The sequence below is a fragment of the Stegostoma tigrinum genome, chromosome 1 (genome assembly GCF_030684315.1).
Source record: "Stegostoma tigrinum isolate sSteTig4 chromosome 1, sSteTig4.hap1, whole genome shotgun sequence".
NCBI classification, from domain to species: Eukaryota; Metazoa; Chordata; class Chondrichthyes; order Orectolobiformes; family Stegostomatidae; genus Stegostoma; species Stegostoma tigrinum.
This window is the reverse complement of record NC_081354.1, coordinates 51,123,479-51,148,747: the sequence shown is the minus strand read 5'-3', so window position 1 is coordinate 51,148,747 and position 25,269 is coordinate 51,123,479. Positions and strand designations below refer to the sequence as shown.

General features: G+C 41.9%; 1 protein-coding gene across 2 annotated transcripts in view; it reads left to right on the top strand.

Moving 5' to 3' along the window:
* Positions 1–25,269, top strand: part of lrba (LPS-responsive vesicle trafficking, beach and anchor containing) — an 856,602-nt gene that overhangs the window by 62,665 nt on the left and 768,668 nt on the right. For both annotated transcript variants that reach the window (XM_048526975.2, XM_048526966.2), the window contains exons 8-11: positions 1,887–2,033; positions 10,069–10,266; positions 11,128–11,261; positions 21,594–21,702. In XM_048526975.2, coding sequence (XP_048382932.1) covers positions 1,887–2,033; positions 10,069–10,266; positions 11,128–11,261; positions 21,594–21,702 — 588 coding nt within the window. The remainder of the gene's footprint in view (positions 1–1,886; positions 2,034–10,068; positions 10,267–11,127; positions 11,262–21,593; positions 21,703–25,269) is intronic.

Here is a 25,269-nt window from a genome sequence, read left to right as displayed (position 1 = left end):
AGATAGGCATATGGATGATAGTATAAAGTAGGGTGGATGTTAGATAGACCTTAGATTTAGAGGAAAAGTTTGGCACAACATTGTGGGCCGAAGGGCCTGTACTGTGCTGTGATGCACTGTTCTGTGTTCTATGTTCTATGTTCTCTGTTCTATCTCAGATATATTTGAATGTATTGTTCACATTATTTTCATAATACAAGTATTTCTTGAGAAGAAAATATGCTACTTGTGCTAGCTTCTTCATTGCTGAAAATATGCCTTCAATATTTTGAGGAAAGCATTGTCTAGGCTAGCATGATAGTTTTATCAAGGTGTATGCTGAGTGCAAAGTAGTTGTTGAAATCCTCAGCATTCAAGATTATAATCCCCTAACTGAAAATCATGCCTCCATCCTTGTTCCCTCTTTGGATTGGTCTAAGTTTGAAGGATGTTCTTGAAATTGGGGTCTCAGTATAAAGGTACAGGGTAGACCATTTTGGACTGAAACAGGGAGAAATGTCTTTGACCAGAGAGCGGTGGACCTATTGAATTCTCTACCACAATGTTTTCAAGGAGTTAGATATTTGTTCTCAGGGCTAAATTGATCAAAGAGTACAAGGAGAAAGTGGGAACAGTGTACTGAGCTGGATGATCAGCCATGACCATGTTGAATGGTGGAGCAGGCTCAAAGGACCGAATTACTTAGTCCTACTTTCTGTGTTTCTGGGAATTCCTTTACCTACATAATTATTTTCTCCCAATATATGACACAAAATAGGTTCTGAAAGTCAGGAAGTATTTTGTTGTACTAAGGAGGATTATCTCTCTAAGAGTAAACCGCTTGCACAAATGATTGTATACTTACAAAAAACCTGACCTTGTTCAGGCAAAAAGGAAATAGAACACCAACAGCTTAAAAGCAATTGCATGCTCCACTCTCTTTCTTGCCACATTTACAGAAAGATTTATAAAAAGGCTAAAGTGTCCAGGTATGTGCCATGTTAATTGTATCACATACAATTATAGTATGCCTATTACTTAATATATAATCAGACAAAGCAATACCCACATGTGGCTGGTGGATAATGTATTGGACAACAAAGTCCTTGTATGCATCTAATTCTTTATCATAAATGACTGCTTCCCAAACCTTTTTCTCGCTGGACCCCATTTTGAAGCTTAAATTGTTTTAACTCCTCTGTGAAACCTGAGAACTGAGTAGTAGGGTCTGTCTGTGTGGAGGGTGGCTTAGAACTTGACAGCAGCCATTCCTGTTTTGGAGGTTGCAATGCCAAGTTTTCAGCTTGTGATTCCTCTTGGGTCCTGACTCCCACTTTAGAAGCATTACCGTAAATAATAATTAGTATCATTAATTCTGTTACCACTTGGTGAGCAGTTATTTGTCTGGTTAATTTGAGAATGATGTGTTTTCTCCCAGGATATCTTATGGGTTAAAGTGAAGCAATTTTTTTTAGGTTAAGAAGTGTTGACAAAATTACAACATACCATGTGTGGGCTTCACAGAAGTATTGCTTAGACTCAGTGAGATTTGGTTCCTAAATTAATTCTAAATATATGAAATATTTCCTAATTAACAGTAGTTTTCTTGCACTGTAGTTATCCTTGACACACTAATCCCCCAATCTGGTTACCTTTGTGCTACTAACAGGAAGAATGTATAGAAAGTAGTACCTGTACAACTATGTTAAAGATTTAATTAAGAAAATGCTGCCCTTCATACCAGAGAAATATAGAAGGTCACATGAAATAATGCAGCTTATCAAATGCTAAAACATTCTTAAAAACAATTAGTTCTGTAAATTACCATCTTAAGAAATCAGAATTTGAGTGAAGTGCAAAATGTACACATTAATAATTTTATAATTTACATCTGTTTACATTTTTAGACATTTGATAAATGTTTCCTTGGATCTTCAGAAACAGCAGATGCGAACAGAGTATTCTGTGGGCAACTTGGAGCAGTTTATGTCTTTGCTGAAGCTCTAAATGCAGCACAGATATTTGCAATATATCAACTTGGCCCTGGATACAAGGTATTCTAATGTGAGAGTGTGGTTTAATTTTTGAGATGAGTCACTAGTCAGACTGTCTGTTAATGAGTGGTTACATAGTGTAGAATTCAATTCAAATGCAACTCTTAATGGTTTGGATTAGCATCAGATTTATAAGACTTGTTGAAGTTAATATTTTTGGTCTCATTGTGCTGTCCAAGAATATTTACAGAGTGAAATGGAAGCTTTATTTAAGAACTTTTTACTGTGGCTTCTTACAGAAAGCAGCTAGAGAGTTAGATAACAAAGTGGATGAACACAGCAGGCCAAGCAGCATCTCAGGAGCACAAAAGCTGACGTTTCGGGCCTAGACCCTTCTTCAGAGAGGGGGATGGGGAGAGGGAACTGGAATAAATAGGGAGAGAGGGGGAGGCAGACCGAAGATGGAAAGAAGATGATAGGTGGAGAGGAGAGTATAGGTGGGGAAGTAGGGAGGGGATAGGTCAGTCCAGGGAAGACGGACAGGTCAAGGAGGTGGGATGAGGTTAGTAGGTAGGAAATGGAGGTGCGGCATGAGGTGGGAGGAAGTGATGGGTGAGAGGGAGAACAGGCTGGGGAGGTAGAGACAGGCTGGGCTGGTTTTGTGATGCAGTGGGGGGAGGGGATGAGCTGGGCTGGTTGTGTGATGCAGTGGGGGGAGGGGATGAACTGGGCTGGTCTTGGGATGTGGTGGGAGAAGGGGAGACCCCGAAGCTGGCGAAGTCCACACTGACACCACTGAGCCACAGGGTTCCCTGCAGCCCAATGGCATCAACGTGGACCCCACCAGCCTCAAAATCTCCCCCTCCCCCACCGCATCCCAAAACCAAGACAACAAAGTGTGGAGCTGGATGCACACAGCAGGCCAAGCAGCATCTCAGGAGCACAGAAGCTGACGTTTCGGGCCTAGACCCTTCTTCAGAGAGGGGGATGGGGAGAGGCTTCTGGAATAAATAGGGAGAGAGGGGGAGGTGGACCGAAGATGGAGAGAGAAGAAGATACGTGGAGAGGACAGTATAGGTGGGGAAGTAGAGAGGGGATAGGTCAGTCCAGGGAAGACGGACAGATCAAGGAGGTGGGATGAGGTCAGTAGGTAGGAAATGGAGGTGGTGTGGGAGGAATGGCTGGGTGAGAGGAAGAACGGGTTGGGGAGGCAGAGACAGGCTGGGCTGGTTTTGGGATGCAGTGGGGGGAGGGGAGATTTTAAAGCTTGTGAAGTCCACGTTGATACCATTGGGCTGCAGGGCTCCCAAGCGGAATATGAGTTGCTGTTCCTGTAACCGTCGGGTGGCATCATTGTGGTGCTGCAGGAGGCCCATGATGGACATGTCGTCTGAGGAATGGGAGGGGGAGTTGAAATGGTTCGCGACTGGGAGGTGCAGTTGTTTATTGCGAACCGAGCGGAGGTGTTCTGCAAAGTGGCCCCCAGGCCTCCGCTTGGTTTCCCCAATGTAGAGGAAGCCACACCGGGTGCAATGGATACAATATACCACATTGGCAGATGTGCAGGTGAACATCTGTTTGATATGGAAAGTCATCCTGGGGCCTGGGATGGGGGTGAGGGAGGAGGTGTGGGGGCAAGTGGAGCACTTGCTGCGGTTGCAGGGGAAGGTGCAGGGTGTGGTGGGGTTGGAGGGGAGTGTGGAGCGGACAAGGGAGTTGCGGAGAGAGTGGTCTCTCCGGAAGGCAGACATGGGTGGGGATGGAACAATTACTTGGTTGGTGGGGTCGGATTGTAGATGGCGGAAGTGTCGGAGGATGATGCGTTGTATCTGGAGGTTGGTGGAGTGGTATGTGAGGACGAGGGGGATCCTCTGGGGGTGGGTGTGGGGTGTGAGGGAGGTGTTGCGGGAGATGCGGAAGACGCGGTCAAGGGTGTTCTCGACCACTGCGGCGGGAAAGTTGTGGTCCTTGAAGAACGTGGACATCTGGAATGTGCAGGAGTGGAATGCCTCATCGTGGGAGCAGGTGCGGCAGAGGCGGAGGAATTGGGAATAGGGGATGGAATTTTTGCAAGAGGGTGGGTGGGAGGAGGTGTATTCTAGGTAGCTGTGGGAGTCAGTGGGCTTGAAATGGACATCAGTTTCTAGCTGGTTACCTGAGATGGAGACTGAGAGGTCCAGGAAGGTGAGGGATGTGTTGGAGATGGCCCAGGTGAACTTGAGGTTGGGGTGGAAGGTGTTGGTAAAGTGGATGAACTGATGGAGCTCCTCTGGGGAGCAAGAGACGGCGCCGATACAGTCATCAATGTAACGGAGGAAGAGGTGGGGTTTAGGGCCTGTGTAGGTGCGGAAGATGGACTGCTCCATGTAACCTACAAAGAGGCAGGCATAGATTGGGCCCATGCGGGTACCCATGGCCAGCCCCTTAGTCTGTAGGAAGTGGGAGAAATTGAAAGAGAAGTTGTTGAGGGTGAGGACGAGTTCGGTTAGGCGGATGAGGGTGTCGGTAGAGGGGGATTGGTCGGGCCTGCGGGACAGGAAGAAGCAGAGGGCCTTGAGGCCATCTGCATGAAGAATACAAGTGTATAGGGACTGGACGTCCATGGTGAAAATGAGGTGTTGGGGGCCAGGGAATTGGAAGTCCTGGAGGAGGTGGAGGGCGTGGGTGGTGTCACGGACGTAGGTGGGGAGTTCCTAGACCAAAGGGGAGAAAATGGAGTCCAGATAGGTGGAGATGAGTTCGGTGGGGCAGGAACAGGCTGAGACAATGGGTCGACCAGGGCTGGCAGGTTTGTGGATTTTGGGAAGGAGATAGAAACGGGCCATGCGGGGTTGGGGAACAATGAGTTTTGGAGGCTGTGGGTGGCAGGTACCCTGAGGTGATGAGGTCATGGATGGTGTTGGAGATGATGGCTTGGTGCTTGGATTTGGGGTCATGATTGAGGGGGCGGTAGGAGGAGGTGTCGGAGAGTTGGCGTTTGGCCTCAGCGATGTAGAGGTCAGTGCGCCATACTACCACTGCGCCACCCTTGTCTGCGGGTTTGATGGTGAGGTTGGGGTTGGAGTGGAGGTCTGCCTGTTCTGCGGGGGAGAGGTTGGAGTGGGTGAGAGGGGTGGAGAGGTTGAGGCGGTTGATGTCTCGACGGCAGTTGGAGATGAAGAGGTCAAGGGAGGGTAGGAAGCCTGGGGGTGGTGTGTTGGAGGAGGGTGAAGGGGTCAGTGGAGGGAGGGTTAGGCTCCTGGTTAAAGAAGTAAGCGAAGGCGGCGGAAAAACTGCTCGATGTCCAAACGTGACTGGTATTCGTTGAGGTATGGGTGGAGGGGGACAAAGGTGAGTCCCTTGCTTAGGACTGACCGTTCATCCTCAGTCAGTGGGAGGTCTGCGGGGATGGTGAAGATGCAGCAGGGCTCAGTGTGGCTGTCTACTCTGGGGTTGCTGGCTGTGGAGGTTGTGGGTGGGGTTCTGTCAGTGTCGGCTGTGGGCAGGGTTCCGTTGGCGTTGAGAGTTAGAGAGTAGAGCGTCGGCATAGAGAGTTAGATCGTGTGATATGTTATCATTTCCAGTGTTATATGCCTATTCATCAGTATGTAGTCAGACGTAGCTTGCTAAACTCGGAGATAGCAAAAACTACAGATGCTGGAGTCAGAGTCAGTTTAGGGGCGACGCGGTGGCTCCTCCAGGTGCTCCGGTTTCCTCCCACAGTCCAAAGATGTGCAGGCTAGGTGGATTGGCCTTGCTAATTTGCCCATAGTGTTCAGGGGTGTGTGGGTTATCGGGGGATGGGTCTGGCTGGGATGCTTCAAGGGGCGGTGTGGACTTGTTGGGCCAAAGCGCCTGTTTCCACACTGTAGGGAATCTAATCTAAGCAATACAGTGTGGAGCTGGAGGAACTCAGCTCAGGTAGCATCAGAGGAGTAGGAAAGTCAATGTTTAGGGTTGCGACCCTTCTTTCGAAGTGGGGATGGGGAAGGTAGTTGGAAATAAATAGGCTGAAGAGGGATGGAGCTAGGTGAAGGCAGGTGGGATGGTGCTCGGTGGATGCAGATAGAGGGTGATGGGGGATTGGTCACTGGGAAAGATGAGGTGGATAGGTGGGAGAGAAGATGGACAATTTGTGTCCGGTCAAGGAGGCAGGGATGAGGGGGAAGTTTGGTAATGGAATGAGGCTGGGGCTGGGGAGATTTTAAAACTGGTAAAGTCTATGTTCAGGCCCTCGGGCTGTAGGCTCCCAACATGGAATATGAGGTGTTGCTCCTCCAGTTTGTGGTGTCATGTGACTTTGGAGGAGGCTTACGAGGGACGTGTCATCGTGGGAGGGGGAGTTAAAATCGTTGGTGATTGGAAGGTGTTGTCGATTATCACGCACAGAGTGCACATGGTCCATGAAATGGTCCCTCGGTTTGCGCTTGGTCTCAACAATGTACAGGCGGCCACATGAGGGGCAACGGACACAGTAAACCAGGTTGGAAGATGTACAGATGAATCCCTGTCAGATATGGAAAGTTTGCTTTGGGCCTTGGATGAAGATGAGGGGAGGACGTGTCGGGATAGGTGTAGCACTTCCTGTGGTTGTGGGGAAAGGTGTTGGGTGTGGTGGGGTTGTGGGGAGAGTGGAGTGGACAAGGGAGTTGTGGAGTGAGTGGTTCCTACGAAAGGCAGATAGGGGTGGAGATGGAAATATTGTTTTGGTCATGGGGTTGGATTGTTGGTGGTAAAAGTGGTGGATGATGATATGCTGGATGCGGAGGTTGGTGGGGTGGTATGTGAGGACCAGGGGAACTCTGTCTTTATTTTTGGGGGAGGGGGTTTGAGGGCAGAGATGCGGGAACTGCAAGAGATGAGGTTGCGGGCATCTTTGATCACTAGTGGGGAAAGTTATGGTTCTTGAAATAGGAGGATATTGGGATGTCTGGGAGTGGAATGCTCCAACGTGGGAGCAGAGGCGACAGAGGTGGAGGAATTGGGAGTATGGGATCACATTGTTGCAGGAAGGTGGGTGAGAGGATGTGCAGACAAGGTAGCTATGGGAGGCGTGGCTTTGATATAGATGTTGGTGTTGAGGTGGTTACCAGAGACAGTGGTATTGGAGATGGTCCAGATGAATTTGGGGTTGGGGTGAAAGTTTTCAATAAGGTTGACGAACTGTTCAACTCCTCGTGGGAGCATGAGACAGCACTGATTATAGACATCAGTGTAATGGAGGGAAAAGTAAGGAATGTTGCTGGTGTAACAGCAGAAAAGGGATTGTTCCATGTATCCTTCAAAGAGGCAGGCATAGCTCAGATCCATACGGGTGCCCATAGCCAGCCCCTTAGTTTGTAGGAAGTGGGAAGAGTTAAAAGAGACATTGTTCGGAAAAAGGACAAGTTCTGTTAAGCAGATGAGGGTGTTAGCGAAGGGGGACTGGTTGAGAAGAAGCAGCAGAGGGCTTTTAGGCCATCTTCGTGGGGCGATAAAAGTGTACGGGGATTAGATGTCCATAGTGAAGATGGGGTTTTGGGGGCCAGGAAATTGGAAGTCTTGGGGGAGGTTGAGGGCGTGAGTGGTGTCCCGGACATCGGTGGGGAGTTTCTGGACGTGGGTAAAAACGGAGCCAAGGTAAGCAGAAATGAGTTCAGTGGGACAGGAGCAGGTAGAGACAATGGGTCAGCCGGAAAAGTCAGGTTTGTGGATTTTGGGAAGGAGATAGAAACGGGCGGTGTGGGGTTGGGGAACCACGAGGTTGGAGGCTGTGGGCAGGAGGTCACCTGTAGTGATGAGATTATGAATGGTCTGAGAGATGTTGGTAGTGTCATAATCGAGAGGGCAGTAGGAGGAGCTGTCAGAGAGTTGGTGCCTGGCCTCAGCAATGTAGAGGTCAGTGTGTCATGGCTTTTTGGCATTTATATAAATAATTTGGATGTGAACATAGGCTGTGCGGTTAGTAAGTTTTCAGATGATACCAAAATTGGTGTTGTCGAGGACAGCAAAGAAGTTTACCTCAGAGCACAAAGGGATCTTGATCAAATGGCCAATGGGCGCGGAGTGGCATATGGAGTTCAATTTAGATAAATGTGAGGTGCTGTGTTTTGGAAAGGCAGATCAGGGCAGGACTTGTACCCTAAATGGTAAGGTCCAGCAAAGTGTTGCTGATCAAAGAGACCTTGGAGTGCAGGTTCATATTTCCTTGAAAGTAGAGTCGCAGGTAGATAGAATAGTGAAGGTGGTGTTTGGTATGCTTGCCTTTATTGGACAGTGCATTGAGTATAGGAGTTTGGAGATGATGTTGCTACTGTACAGGACATTGGTTAGGCAACTTTTGGAATACTGTGTACAATTCTGGACTCCCTGCTATAGGGAGGATGTTATGAAACTTGAAAGGGTTCAGAAAAGATTTACAAGGATATTGCCAGGATTGGAGGTTCTGAGCTGTAGGGCGAGGCTGAATAGGCTGAGGTGATTTTCCCTGGGGCTTTGGAGGCTGAGGGGTGACCTTACATAGGTTTATAAAATCCTGAGGGGTATGGATAGGGTAAATTGACAAGGTAGGGGCGTCCAAACTATGCTGTCTAGTTTTGGGAGCTAAAAACCAGAGGGCATAGGTGTAAGGTGATTAAGATTTAAAAGGGACCCGAGGGGCAAATTTTTCATGCAGTGGGTGGTGCATGTATGGAATGAGCCGCCAGAACAGGTTGTGATGGCTGGTATGATTACAAAATGTAACAGGCAACTGGATGGGTATGGGTATGGGGATAGGAAGGGTTTAGAGGATATGGGCCAAATTCTGGCTAATAGAACTGTATTTACCTAGGATATCTGGTCGACATGTACAAATCAGACTGAGGGGTCTGTTTCCATGCTGTACGTATCTAGACTCTGTAACTGATCCACATCCATCTGCCTCTATTTTGAGGTCATAATCCGAAAGTATCTGTATTGTACGTGTTTATTACAGGTGACCAGATGATAAGGCCTCAAAGTTTTGGAAGTAATTGTTAAGGCTATCAATGACAAATTGTCTTGATATAGTATGTTTAGTGCTAGTAATGTTTCTAGAGATGCCACAGACTGGGGTTTTCTAAACAAAATTTGACACTGATCTATTTAAGATGATTTTACAGCTGAAAGCTTAAGACTTGGTCAAAGAAGTAGATTAAAGAATTTATGAAAGGTGGAAAATGGATGAGAATTGTTCATATTTTGGGAGGAAATTCCCTAAAGATGTTTCTACTTGTGTGGAAATCCAAAACTTGGGACTATAATTATGATAGTTACTAATAAATTGAAAGAGGTGCACATGAAATTTCCTTGCACGCAGTAGCGTCAGTGCAGAATTTGCATTGTGATGAGCGGTTGGTGCAAATAGCCCAGAAGTGTTCAAGGCCGTATTAAATAAGTATGTGAGCAAAGAAGGAGTAGAAAGATACAATTAGAGGGTGAAATTAAATGTAGTGTATGGAGAATCTTATGGAACAAATAAACAATACAGACCTGTTTTAAATAGATTAATTCTCTGCTATTAATTCTTTGTCATATTATAGGATTGATAAATCTGGCCTGTTTATTACGTATGCAACTCTTTGCAATACCACTGTCTCATTCCTGGAATCTGAATTAAGTTTTGTACGTTTTTATTGATAAGTTTGTGGTGCTGTGGACCAAATTTAGGATTTGACGAGCCCTTGCAAGATATTGCAGCATGAATCCTGAGCTGTGAGTCACTTCTCGGCACTGCAATTTGGTGTCAGGTGGAAATTTTGTTGTTCGCCCAAAGTTCAGAAGCAAAATACTGTAGATGATGGAAATCTGAAATAACTATGAAAACAAAAATATAAACCGAGCACTCACTAGCACTTTGTATTTTCATTTCAGAAGTGATGCTTGTTCCTAATTTTATGCAGGTTAGTCTTTTGTAACATTGCAGTATATGTAATGAATCCACAGTAATTGGATTTCGCATTTTGTTGGGCATGTCGGTAGAGATGGTACAATTTCCACATTTGAATGCCTACTTAAGCTGTCGGAGATGAGTTGATTTGTATTAGTAAGTAAGCTTTGGCATAACTTCATGCAGTGAGTTGTGTTTCTGAATTGCAATTGCTTTCCTTTCTTGCAGGGGACATTTAAATTCAAGGCAGAAAGTGACCTCCTACTTGCCGAGCACCACAAGTCACTGCTTTATGATGGCAAATTGTCCAGTAGTATTGCATTCACATACAACCCAAAGGCCACAGATGCTCAGCTCTGCCTGGAATCATCCCCAAAGGATAATCCATCTGTTTTTGTGCATTCTCCCCATGCTCTAATGCTTCAGGTAAAATCAAAATTCATTTGAGCACTATATAAAACTGGTAAAGAATGCTGTAAGTATTTTTTATGTTGAGAAATATCTAATTAACCACATCAGAAAGATAAACAATGTTGGATAAATGCTAGTTAGGCAACGTCTTTAGGGAGAAAAACAGATCGAAGATGACTCTCATTTGGAAGTCATATTAAATTTGAAAAATTTACTCTAATGTTTCTCTTCCTACAGATGTTGCCTGACCTGAATTTCTCCAGCATTTTCAGTTATTTTCAGATTTCCTGCATACACAATATTTTGCTCTTATATGACGTCTGCAAGTTGGGAAAATTATGGACAAATGCTTGCATTGAACTTTCTTAAATGAGGGAATAAGTTCTTACTCTCAGTGAAGTTAACTGTTTTTACACAGTTCAGTTACTTGGGAAACTATTTGCGTGTGAATTTTAATGATATGGACCAGCATCAATTGCACAACTTCATTTTATGATTTTGTTGCTCCTTTAAGTACTGAATATTCATAAGTCAAAATTTGGATTTAGTTTTCACTCCATACTAATGGTCTATTTATATGAAAAAATGCTCAGATTCCAAGTTTGATACTGTTTGAAGGCTTTTGCCAAACTGTAAAGAGACCACAATGAAGTTAGAACTTGTGGAATTATAATTTTTAAAAAAAGTTGTTAAAGTAAGTTCTTAAAAAAAACTGATAAAATTATAATCATATTAAATCACTTTGTTTTTACTGCTTCATCTTGTTTTATGAACATCCATATTGATATTTTGCTCTTCCATTTCCAAAACATTTTCATCAAGGTACAAGTATAAAGTTCATCTTTGGAGATTTTGATTTGAAATTTCTTTTAATAGGATGTCAAAGCGGTTGTAACACATTCTGTACAAAGTGCCATACATTCAATTGGTGGCATCCAGGTGCTTTTCCCATTATTTGCGCAGCTTGATTACAGTCAGTATTCTTCTGACCAAGTTGACAGCACAGTTTGGTAAGTAACTCTAAATTGTATTGCTTCCTATTCTGGGGTTGATTGTTCATTATCCCAAGGATACTATAACAAATTATCAGTGGAATTCAAGAAATTTGCAGCTCAAAAGGGTGTCATTTGACTTGTCAAACATGTGTTGTCTCTTTGAAACAGCCGTGGTGCTTCAGCTGTATTTTCATTTGTAACCTTGTAAATTTCTCAATCTCCAGGACCTCTTCAGCTCTTCTTTTCTTAAAACAAAAAGCGTCCAATTAGTTTCTTCCAAATTCCATATTTTTTAAGTTTAAAAATTCTGTCATCTCCCTTTAGATCTTTTTCTAATGATATTGAATCTTTGACCTCAGATCTTGACCTTCTGCCAGAGGGGAATTTTTTCCCCCTCACCTTAATTTATGAGAACCTCTCATCGTCTTGAAAAATTCCATAACTTAAAGTACCTTCAAAGAGAACAGACTCCACCTTTTCAGCTTTCACCCCTAACTGAAGCCCCACATCCATGCTAACATCCTGGTAAGGCTGCTTTGTACCCTTGCTAATGCTTTCACATTTTTGCTGGTATAGTACTCAGGCTTGTCCACAATGCAACAGCTGTGATTTGTGATTTATGGTTCTGGAATTTTTTTTAATTTTTTTTGTTCAAGGGATATGGGCCTCCATGGCTCAGCCAGCATTTATTGTCCATTCCTAATTGCTTTTGAGAAGATGGTGTCACTTTGGTGCATCTGGGAGGTTTAGATCTTTGTTGATAACACATTTATAGCAATTTCCTGAGTGAATGTCACTATCCATCCAGTATTCATCTGGGGAGTGGAAGAAGAGCTACGAGAGTGTGGGTCGGGAGAGTGGGAATGAGAAAGAGACATGCATGATTGAAAGAGCAAGAGTGATAAAAGGACTTGATAGTTAAGGGAATTGACAGCGTTTTCTGCAACTGATTCCAGCGCCTCATGTTGCCTCCTTGATATCACGGTAAAGGATGTTACTGAGTGACTGCTGCTCTGAGAAAGGAAGGGAAAATGGTAGTGGGCATGGCCTGTGTCTGTGGCCACGATTCAGGTAAAAAGAGAAACTTGGTTATGCAGTTGGAGCTCAGGTAGATCAAAAGAAAATTGGTGGGCAGAACCTTGAAGATGGTAATCTTTGTAGTTCTCCTGGCGGCATCTTGCTCAAGTGAGTATAGAAATGGGATAGTACAGCAGACGAATGAGTGGCTGGAGAGGTGGTGCAGGAGAGGGGCCTTTAGATTCTTGGGACAGTTCAGGAGGAGATAGAACATGTACAGACTGGAAAATTACTCCTGAATAGAGTGAGGAAGAATATTTTTGTGGCATGATTTGTCAGTGGCATTGGGACAGATCTATAATAACTTGGAAAAGGTGTGAAAGCTAGGAGTTAGTGAGTGAGATTTCAAACTGCCCCAGAAATTGGTCGAAAAGGTTAGTGTGAAAGTTGGAAATAGAATTGTATTAGATGGCTTAGGATAAAAGGGAATATAATATTGCCTGAGTTAGTTACCCTGGATGTATGCAAAAAGTTTGGTAAATAAGGTTGGTTAGCTGTAAGGATGTATAATCACATGGAGATATGGTGTTGTGAAAATGGAATGGGTAAAGGGCTAAATATTCCTGGATACAAAAAATTTCAGGGAAGATGGATAACAAAAGCTTAAGAAAAAGGAGGAATGGTATTGATGGATCAGGTTGCAGTGCAGAAGAGAGTGGATGTCCCAGAGGGGTCAAGGACAGAATCTATTTGGTTGGAGTTAAGAAACCACAAGGATGCAATTACATCATATGCATATTCAGTAGGCCACAAACCTGAGGAAAGTAGAGGAACAAATTTGGTAAGAAGTTGCAGCATAGTACAAGAACTATGGAGTTGATATAAATGGGAGTTATTACTATTCCAGTCTACATTATATTATTAATGTAAAGGACAGAGAGGGGCAAGAGTTGCAAAACCCCCCTCAGGAGAATTTTCACAATCAGTATATTCTTACACCAATGATCAAGGATTCCTTTCTGGATTTTGTCTTGGGAATGAGATGGGTCAAGTGAATCAATTGTCAGTATTTAGGGGATATTTAGGAGATAGAGATCATTTTACTGTAAGGGTGAGGTTGGCTGTGGAAAAAGACAATGATCAATCCTGTGTAACAAGAGATAAATGGGGGAAAACCAACTTGATGGAGATAAGAATAGCTGTGCCCTGGATAAACTGGCATAAAAGATGAATAGAGAAAACCTTAACTGAAAATTTGTTGCATTTAAGAGAGGCGATAATTCAGGTTCAGTAAATCAAGACGGAAAAGTGAAGCAAGCAAATCCAGAGCTCTTTAGATGATGAAAGAGATGGTGTTTAAGATGAAGAAGAAAAAGGGTGCTGTCTCAATTATATTATTTACCAGACATTTGCCAAATGGTTCATACGAGAAGATTTAATAGGGAATTGGAAATAAACAAATAAGAACAGCTGAAACAGAGTATGAGAAGAAACTGGTAGATAACATAAAAGGGAATCCAAAGGCAACTCTTGTAAAAGACATGAGATGATTAGGGGCCTAAAGGGAGATTTGGCATGAAGGCAGAACTGCAGAATTTTCCGTCTATTTTATGAGGGAGGAGAATGCTGCCCAAGTTACACTGAAAAATAAAGTAGTTCGGACGTTTCTGGCCAAAAAATGACAGAGGTATTAAGAAGGATGGTTGTGCTTAAATTTCGTATGTCATCAAGACTGGATAATTTGCATCCAAAGATACGGAGGGATATATGGTGAAAATACTTGAGGCCCTGACCATAATTTTCCAATCCTCCTCAAATCCTCAGGTGTGGTGCCAGAGGATTAGAGAATTATAAATGTTTTATACCCTTTCTCAAAAGAAGGTGTAAGTTGGACCTAGTAACTCCAAACCAGTCAGTTTAACCTTAGTGCTGAGAAAGATTTTGGAATGATAATTTGGATCAAAATTATAAGTCACTTAGGCAGTGCATAAAGCCAGCATGGAATTAAGTGCCAATCATGTTCAACTAACTTGCTGAGTTTTTTGATGATGTACCGGAGTTGGCTAGGTCAGGGTAATGTCGTCGATGTGGTATACAAGGACTTGAAAAAGGCATTTGATAAAGCTCTGTAGAGCAGACCTGTGAGCAAATTTAGAGCTCATGGAATAAAAAGGGACCGAAGCTAAGTTGGCCAAATAATGGCAAAGAGAGTTCTGAGAGAGCAGATGTTTTGTTTTTTAGTCTACAGATACATTATGTGGGGTTCCCAAAGGATTATTGTTGGACTCTGTGTTCTATATTTATGATCTAGACTTTGGTGTTCAGTGTACTATTTCAAAATGGATGGATGACATGAAATTTTGAAGTATTGAGAGCTGTGTGGAGGACAGTGTTAAACTCAAAAGGATGTAGGCTGGTTGGTGGAATTAGCAGAAAAATGGCAGGTGAAATTTAAAGCATAAGTGATTCATTTTATTACGGACTATGAGTGAGGTAATTGAAAGGGTACAGTTGGGGAGTCAAAACATTATTTTTATTCTGAAAGCTCCTCTTGAGTTGTAAGAAGAGATATTTGTGTTGAAATTGTAGAAAAGCCTAGCTCTTTTTCATCTGGCGAATTGTGTTCAGTTTTGGACACTAAGCTGTGCGAAGGACGTGAATGCATTTGAGGGCTCAGAAAAGGAAAAGATGGTCTGGGGATAAGGAGCTTCGTCTTTGATGAGTAATGTCATCTAACCCCTTGAGTTACAAAAAAGCTTCAACAAAATGTTTGCAGCAGTGCTCAAGTTCTGTACTAACAACTGACAACTTTGGTTATGTACATTACTTGAGAAACTGGGTTGTTCTTGTTAGGGAATTAGGTTTTGAGGAGATTTGACAAGAGTGTGTCGGATTTTGAAGAGACTGGATAAAGATATACTGTCTACGTTGGTAGCAGGATTCAATACAGAGGTCGTTGATTCAAGCCAATTTACAAAATGAGCAATGTGAGATGAGAAAATGTTCTTTTTATAGTAACGAATTAGGATCTCACATGCATTATTGAGAGTGTAGTGGGACAGATTCAGTCACGGCTTTCAGAAGAGAATTGGACCTTAGCTGAAGAAGAAATAGTTGAACAGGCATGGGGAAAAATATAGAAGATGACTTGCACTTGAAGAGAGCTGCTACTGCTTTAACAGGCTGAAGAGCTCCCTTCTATTTTCAGTTATTTACAAAGATCACATCACATCGCTTGCTCTCTGTATTACGCGCGCTCTGGCTGTCTTTATTTCGCTCTCTCTTGCACTCTATTTCGCTCTCCCTCTCACACTCTTTTTATTTTGCTCTCTCTCGCTCGCTCTCACTTGCTGTCTTTCGCTTGCTGTCTTTATTTCACACACTCTCATGCTCTTTATTTCGCTCTGTCTCTATCTGATGCTCATTATTTCACTCCCCCGCCCCTCTGGCCTTCACCCCCAACCCTTTGTTGCCTTCACCCACCCGCCCCTCGCTCCTCCCTTTGCTTTGCGCCCCCCCCCCCTTCGCTTCGCAGCACCTCCCCCCCCCCCCACATCTTCCTCCCACTTGTCTTCCCGCTGTCCCTCTCTTTTTTTTTTGGTAAGTACAGCAACATCAACATTTTCTGCCAACTCGATTACTAGACAGGTAAACTGGGGACTTTGCACACTTTGATTAACTCAGTATCTTTTGTAGTGACTCCAGTTGGACTGGGGCTTGAGAATCAGTGCACGTTCCCAAGAGGGTTGTAACATATTCTGTGATTGTATGTGACTTAGCCTCTTTAAGTAATGCTAAACCTTTACATTTATTGATTCATGGGATGAGGGTGTCGCTGGCTAGGCAGTATTTATTGCCCATCCCTAGTTGCCCAGAGGGCGGTTAAGAGTCAACCACATTGCTGTGGGTCTGGAGTCACATGTAGGCCAGACCAGGTAAGAATGGCAGTTTCCTTCCCTAAAGGATATTAACGAACCAGATGGGTTTTTCCAACAATTGGCAAGTGATTCACAGTCAACATTAGACCCTTAATTCCAGGTTTCTTTTTCTGAATTCAAATTTCTCCATTGACTGTGATGGGATTTGTACCCAGGTCCTCGGAACAGTTATCTGGATCTCTGGATTAACAGGACAGTGATTAATACTACTATGCCAAAAGTACACCACTTCAATTAACAATCTTTCTAAAACTTAGCTCTCATTTGTAGTAGCGAGTTTTGAGAAGATTTGTAGCTCAGGTTGAGGTTCTAGATGTGAGTTTGCTCGCTGAGCTGTAAGGTTCGTTTTCTTTTGTAGTCTTCACGTCATCTGTTTCATTTGTGCAGATAGATGGGAATTAAATATCCAGGGATGTCAGACTACACAGAAGGACAGGCAAGAAGGTAAGGGGGAGGTGGTGCAGCTCTGATATTTAAGGATGACATCTGGGTGGTAGTGAGAGACGATATAGGTTCTATGGGGAATAAGATTTACTCTATTTTGGTGGAAATTAGAAATTCTAAGAAGAAAAAGTCACTGATAGGCATAATCTATAGGCCACCGAATAATAATATCCCATTCGGTTGGGCAATAAACAAAGAAATGGTGGCTCACTGGTTAGCATTGCTGCCTCTCAGCACCAGGGATTCAGGTTTGATTGCACCCTTGGACGACTATCTGTGTGGAGTTTGCGCATTCTCCCCATGTCTGCTTTGGTTTCTGCTGGGTGCTCTGGTTTCCTACCAAAGTGCAAAGATTTGGAAGTTAGGTGGATTGGCCATAGTGTTCAGGGATGCGCAGACTAGGTGGGTTATTCATGGAAAATGGAGGATTACAGGGATCGGTAGGGGTATGGGTCTGGGTGGAGCCGTTGGGCTAAATGGCCTGTTTTTACACTGTTTCATAGAATCCACACAAAGTCTGTAAAAATGGTATGGTAATTATCATGATAATAAAATGTGAGGCTGGATGAACACAGCAGGCCCAGCAGCATCTCAGGAGCACAAAAGCTGACGTTTCGGGCCTAGACCCTTCATCAGAGACCCTTCATCATCTGACGAAGGGTCTAGGCCCGAAACGTCAGCTTTTGTGCTCCTGAGATGCTGCTTGGCCTGCTGTGTTCATCCAGCCTCACATTTTATTATCTTGGAATTCTCCAGCATCTGCAGTTCCTATTATCTCTGGTAATTATCATGAAGTATTTTAATCTATCTATTGATTGGTCGAATCAGGTCAGTCAAGGTAGTCTTGTGGAGGAGCTCATTGAATGTATCCAAATTGGTTTTCTTGAAAAGTATGTAATGGCGTCAGTGAGGGACCAAGCTATCCTGTGTAATGAGACAGGAGTAATTAATGATTTCATAGTTAGTAATCCACTTAGAAAGGGCAATCATAGTATGATTGATTTTAGAATACAGGTAGGAAGTGAGAAAACGAAATCCAATACCAGGGTCCTGTGCTTAAACAAAGCAAACTACAATTGGATGAGGAATGAGTCAGCTAAATTAGACTGAAAGCCGAGACTTTATGGTGGGACAGTTGAGGAACAGTGGAGGACTTTCAAAGCAATTTTTTTCGAAGTTAAAAGTATATACCAGTGAAAAAGAAAGACTTTAGAAAAAGAGGTAATTAACCATAGATGCCTAAGGAAATAAGGCAGGCTATCAAATTGAAAGATAAGACGTACAAAGTGGCAAAGACCAGTGGAGAACTAGAAGATTGGGAAAACTTTAAAAGGTCAACAGAAAGCTGCAAAAAGAGCTATAAAGAAAAGTAAGATAGATTGAGAGTAAACTAGCTCAGAATATAAAGACAGATAGCAAAAGTTTCTACAAATATATAAAAGGAAAAAGAGTGACTAAGGTAAACATTGGTCTTTTAGAGGATGAGAAGGGGGATTTAATAATGCGAAATGAGGAAATAGCTGAGGCATTGAACAGATATTTTATGTTGGTCTTCACTGTGGAGAACACAAATAACATACCAGTAATTGATGACAGGGAAACTAAGGTAGGTGAGGACCTAGAAATGATCATTATCATGAAAGAGGTAGTGTTGGGCAAGTTAATGAAGCTAAAGGTTGACAAGTCTCCTGGCCTTGTTGGAATGCATCCCAGGGTACTAAATGAGATGGTAGAAGAAAGAGCAAATGTGATTGTGATAATTTTTGAAAATTCGCTGGACTCTGGGGCAGTTCCAGCATATTGGAAAACAGCAAATATGATGCCACTGTTGAAAAGAGGATGTAAACAAAAAATGGAGAATTATAGGCCGGTTAGCTTAACTTCTGTAGCGGAGAGAATGCTTGAATCTATCATCAAGGAAGAAATAGCAAACCATTTTGACAGAAATTGTCCCATTGGGCAGATGCAGCACGGATTCATAAAGGGCAGGACATGTTTAACTAGTTTACTGGTTTTCCAAAAGGCTGCTGCATAAGATAAAAGTGCATGGCATTATGGGTAATGTTTTAGCACGGATAGAGAATTGGTTAACTAACAGAAAGCAAAGAGTGGGGATAAATATGTTCTTCTGGCTATTGGTAGTGACTAATGGTGTGCCTCGGGGATCAGTGTTGTGACAGCAATTGTCTACAATTTACATAGATGATTGAGTTGTGGATCATGTATCGTGTGTAAAAATTTGCAGATGAAACTGCGATGAGTGGTAGAACAAAGTGTGCAGAGAACTCTGAAAATTTGCAGAGGAATATAGATAGTTTTAGTGGACAAAAGTCTGACAGAGCACGAAGTTGATAAACATGAAGTCATCCATTTTGGTAGGAATAACAGTAAAAAGACTATTACTTGAATGGTAGAATCTTGCTCCTAATGTTTCTCAAAAGCCTTCCTTTTATTATTTTCCTTTTACCCTTTCTGCCATTATCCAGGGTGCACAAGCTCTGTGTACTGAGCCTTTACCCTTCAAAGGGATAAAATTTTATTTATTCTGAGGGCCTGTCAACTGTCTGTTTTTGTTTTATTCTGGATTTGTTTTTCTAATCAACCAGTGTTAGGTCCTTTTATGGAAGGACTCAGCCTCTCCCTTGTCTGAGGTGCAGTGACCCTCAGGTTAAACCATAATGAGTTGTCTGTTTCTAATAAGAGAGCATTCTTGTGGTCCAGTAGGACTGTGGCAACTTTACAGTTAATCTTTACCTAAGGTCCTTTGCTAAATTGAAATTAATTCTTCCCCAGTAGAACTCTTTACTTCTCTATGGTCTCCCTAATTACTTCAACCCAAATTATGTTGTGCTCATTTAAGGGAGTGGTTTTCTACTGCAATGGCATCCACTTGCTCTACTTTATTCATCAGAATATGATTCTAGGCAGAACTGTAACATTTTCTTAAAATAGACCTGAAATGAGAAGGTGACGTAAGATCAAATTTGAGAAAATTTCACCAGCAGTAAAAGTAGAGTGGCAATTTTGGAGGGATGACAACTTACCATTCTGTAAATTGGGTACACATAGTGCTAAGGGTAGGGATTTTCTGTGCTCCCTGGCATATTGAACTGGGAGTAATCCTGAGATTACAACTTTAAAGTTCTTATTTTAATTTTACCTAGCTTGTGAAACTCCGCGTGATGGATTTGATATTTTTCTTTCGTTCAAATAAAGCCCCGACTTCTGGCCATTCACATTTTCCTTACAGAGTATTCTGTGCAATCTTGATATAGCCTTTGCTTTAGCACTAGGAATTATGTTCGTTTTTACAGAAATACCTCTTAACATGTCTGACTCTCAAATCTTCTGTGACTGTTGCATTTCTACGCAAGATTTTTCCTTGTGCATAGTCAAACCTTGTTGATCCTTGTAGTTTGATACTTTTTACTGCATTCTTCCTTGTGTTTAGAACTAAAAATTGAGTACAGTATGCCATTAGCTTAGGGAGTTGACTGTTTGAACTTTTGAAGCTTTGACCTGAAGCTAAAGCACTTGGCAGCACTTCCTGCATATGCGATTATCTAGGGCACATCAAGTATTCTGGAAATTCCATGTACAATAGAATGTTCAAACAACAGATCTCAGCTAACCATCTATGATAGTCAGTCCACTGACTTCAAAATTACCGAAACTCTGATCAGCAAAACATTTGACACTAGACTCATACAATTGTGAAGTTGAAGATGTCTAAGACACTGAAGCACCTACAATCTACAAATTCTAAGAGACTAACCTCTACAAAATGTAGATATCAAAATAGTAAGCAGCTAACAGAAGTCACTGGAAATTACGAGTACGAATTTAAAACTGAATAGAAACTGTTGTGGTTGGTTGGCCTGCCGAGCTGGTTTGTTGTTTTCCCGCAGGTGTTTCATTAACCTGCTGGGAAACATCATCAGTGCAGCCTCAGATGAAGTGCTGTTCTGTTTTCCCGCCTGTTATTTGAACTCTGGAGCCCGTTGAGCTGGATTACCTCACTTCTGATTTTCCTTCGCAGTGGAATATTCACTCATCTCTATCCACATGGATAAGGAGAACGACCAGTTTAACTGGGACAACACCAAGATCCTGGGACAAGCAAAGCGGAGACAAACATGGGAATTCCTAGGAGCTTGGTATTCCATGAAGAAAGCCATCAACAAACACACAGAACTTGACCCCATATACACTCCACTGTAGGAAAACCGGAAGTGAGATAATCCAGCTCAACGGACTGCAGAATTCAAATAACAGGCAGGAAAACACAACAGTGCTTCATCGAAGGCTGCACTGATATTACCTAGCAGGGTAATGAAACGACTGCGGGAAAACAACGAACCACCTTGGCGAGCCAACCAACCACAACACCCACAATCTGAGCTACAAATCTACTCTAGAATCAATAGAAACTATCACCTAGTGACTGTGAACAGTAAAACATGAAGATTTTGATGAAAGAAATGAACCTATCCCTGTTGACCATCAGTCTGTTCACTCCATGCAGTAGATATCAATTTCGAATTTCTTCTCCGATTTCCACACCCAATCACCTGAAGCTGTCATTCTTCACTGCCAATGATCTTCTATCATTTCTCACTATTTCCCCTCAAGCTCTTAATCTGCAATTATTAATTCTTGTATTGTTTCCCCATAAACTTGTTTTTCTGCTCTGTCACATTACTTTTCTTCAGTTCATTCTCTCTGCTATAATTGAGTAAAGAATGCTCACCTGCTCCAAGAATTTCCTTTAGTTGCATGTGACACTGTATTCCTACAATACACTTGATCTGGATGGTTTGTTGTTCTACTTAAAATGAGCTAACATAGGTTGTAAGTACAAAAATAATTTGCACTCTGAATTTCTCCTGGTTCAAGCGTATTTGGAATGTTAATGACTTCATCTCCTTTTTCTGACTTCTTATTTCAGCTCTACATTGTTGGCTTTTATAATGGAATTACTGAAGAACTCTGTTGCCATGCAAGAGCAAATGCTTTCTTCTAAAGGCTTTCTTGTCATTGGGTATAGCCTTGAAAAGGTAAATATTGCAGCAACCTATTCATTGTGTGTATGGTTTTAAATAAGGTGTGACAACTGATTTAATTCAATTAAATGCGAAAGAACTTAACAATATGCGTCTCAAAGCATTGAATCTTGAGTACATTGCCTAACTGAACAGGCGAGAACTATTTTTAGAAAACAAAAAGTATTGTTCTTTTTGAAGTCTAACTTTAAATGTTTTGCATATTCTCCCCATTTAAAGTGCAGGGTAACTTTCTTTTTAAGGACAAAAGCAATGTATAATATGGGTGATCTAAGATCTCTTATTTCTTTATTGACAGCAGGAAGATTTGAGGAATTGAATAAAGGTCAAATTAAATCTGTAACTTTCAAAATTTGGCTCTCTAATCCTCAACTATTTTATAATCATGAGTATAGTGAGTTAAATGATGAGCTTCTTTGACTTTTCTCTTGCCTGTGTAAATAAGAAAGAAACTTGTATTTTGTAGACCATTCACATTCTGAATGTTTTGTTGTCAGTGAATTACATCTGAATTTTCATCATTGTTTTAATGTAAACAGGCAGTAGCAAATTTGTGTACAGCAGTGTCTCAAAAACAAGGAGATAATTGACCAGGTAATTGCCTGATGAGATAGTAGATTAATTGGTAATTTTCTGAAATTCAGTGGATTCAGAAAAGGTTCTATCAGAGTGGAAAGTAACAAATAATAATCCCTTTATTCAAGAAAGGAGTGAGGCAGAAAGCAGGAAGCTATGGGTGAGAGATAATGGGAACTGCAGATGCTGGAGATTCCAAGATAATAAAATGTGAGGCTGGATGAACACAGCAGGCCAAGCAGCATCTCAGGAGCACAAAAGCTGACGTTTCGGGCCTAGACCCTTCATCTCTCTGATGAAGGGTCTAGGCCCGAAACGTCAGCTTTTGTGCTCCTGAGATGCTGCTTGGCCTGCTGTGTTCATCCAGCCTCACATTTTATTATCTTAGCTATGGGTGAGTTAGCTTGATGTCTGCAGTGGGGAAAGTTTAGATTGAACTTTAGGGATGTGAAAACTGGACACCTGGAAAAAACACAAGGTAATCAGAAAGACTATGCATGGTTTTGTGAAAGGAAAATAGTGTTCAAGCAATTTATTTGAGTTCTTTGAAAGAGTAATGTGTGCTATGGATAAAGGGAAGCCCATTGAGGCACTGTACTTGGATTTCTAGAAGGCATTTGACAATGTACCACATAAAAGCTTATTGCACAAAGGAGCTAGTAATGTAATGGTTAAATTGCTAGCATGGTTCAATGATTAGCTGGTTGGTAGGAAGCAGAGTTCACCTAAATGTCGCCTTAGAGATTGACAGGATATGCTGACTGGGATCCCGCTGGGCTCTCAACGGTTTACAATTTGTATCAACGGCGTCGATGACAATAGCTAAATTTGCTGATTATACAAAGATATTTTGAAATGCATGTTGTGAAGATGACATAACAAGGGGCCAAATCAACATAGGCAATTTGCCAGATCTTTACCCATCCACTTAACCTATGATATGGGAAAATGTAAAATAGTTGATTTTGGCAGGAAGAATAGAAAAGGGATATTATTTAACTGGAAAATGACTGCAGAATTCCAAGTTGTACAAAGATCTAGGTATTCTTGCGCACAGCTTGCAGAAAGTGATTAGGACGGTTGATGGGTAACTCCTATTATCAGCCAAATTGATCATAAAAGTAAGGATCCCGTGTTTCAGCAATGTAGGGCATCACTGAGACTACACCTCGGATACTATGCACAATTCTGATCATCTTATTTATGGAGGGATGGAGTAAGTTTTTGAAGTACGTTTAGAAGTGGTCTGCGAGAATGATACTTGGATTAAGTGGGCTGTCCTATTAGGAAATACTGAAGAGGCTGTTCCTTTTGTGACTGGAGTTTAGAGGAGTGAGGGTGACTTAATTGAATTTATAAGATTCTGAATGGTTTTGACAAGGTGGACATAGAAAGGATGTTTCCTCTTTATGGAGTGAGTCCAGAACTAGGGCACACTTTTGAAATTGGAGGTTTCTATTTTTCTAAAAGAGATGAGTTGAAATATTTTCTGAGGGTTGTGTATTTGGAACTGCTTACTTCAAAAAGTGATGGAGACAGGGTTATTAATATTTTTAATCTGCTGGTAATAACATGTTGTTAGGCAAGGGAATCAAAGGTTCTGACAGGTCGCTAGGAATGTGGAATTCAGAACAAACAGATCACTTATAATCTTACTGAATGACAGCAGAATGGCCAACTTCTCGTCTGTAAGAATCAGGTGAACTCTAGTCCTCTTTGAAATGTGCAATAGAATCTTTTATCTGTATCAAAGAGAGCAGATGCTAATTCGGTTTTCTGTCTGTTCAGAAAGCTCTTGCTTGCAACAATGCACCAATCTCATTGGATTTCACACAAGTATCATATTGACTTTCTGCTAAAGTCTGTGCAGTTTGGTTCAGACGCTTAAGATGCAAATCAGTGTACACACAAATTTTATCTGAACAAAGGATACATAAGATGCTAAATATGAATTTTTAATAAATGTTAAAAATGCAGTCTTCATGCATGAAGGTATTTATTACGTGATGTTTTAGTATTGTGTAATGAAATGGTATAGATGATTATAGAGAATGTTGTGCTGAAATTTGTTTTATTTGCATGGAATCTGAAATTACACTGCCCGTTTTCATGCTTAAATTCCACCCCAGCACCCCCATCCCAGCCAAAAACCCAGTAGTTCTCTGTAGTTATATTAAGCAGTTTAACAATTAGCCAAAAGTTTAATGTAATACATAATCTTTGTGGGACCAGATTAAGTTTGCTACCATATTAGGGGGAAAAAGTCTTGACACACACAATTATCACTTACTTGGCTGTCTCTTCATTACCTATGAAAAGCAGCACCAATTCCCACTGCAGTGTATTTATGTCTGCACAAAATTCCAAAGTTGGCTGTAATATTTCAGTGCTCTGTCATTGACTCATTCTGTGCTCACACCCTCAGTTTATCTGCTATAATCCTTGTAGGCATAATCTAGCTGTATCTGTTAGCTTGGAGGAATGCTCCACCTAGTGGTCTGGATAAAAATTGAAGTACCTTCAACCTCAAAGGATATAAACACCTTTGTCAGTTGGGGAGCAATTGTGCCTATCTGAATTTAGAATCAGTTGGATAAATTGGTTAGCACTGCCTTTTGTCAACTGCCAGGCTAGTTCTGTTTAGTTGAGATTTATTTGTGATTGCATTATACTGGGCATGTTTCTAAATAATAATTTTGATAATGTAATTTCATAAATCTAAAATTTTAATCCATTAAATATCCACTGCACAAATTTATATGTTACCTTTTAATGCTTTGGATGACTCTGAGATTGTTTCCAAAATGAGCAACGTACTTCATTTCAAGATGTTTGTGGTTTAAATACAGGCTTACATGGCTTTTTGTGTTACATCTTCTGAAGCATTTGTAACTTTTCTAAAAGTACTAATTAATGCTTCTGTATTGCATGCATTTACAGAAATTACTGCAGTTTTTGTACTCAAAAAACTACTGTAAAAGCAGT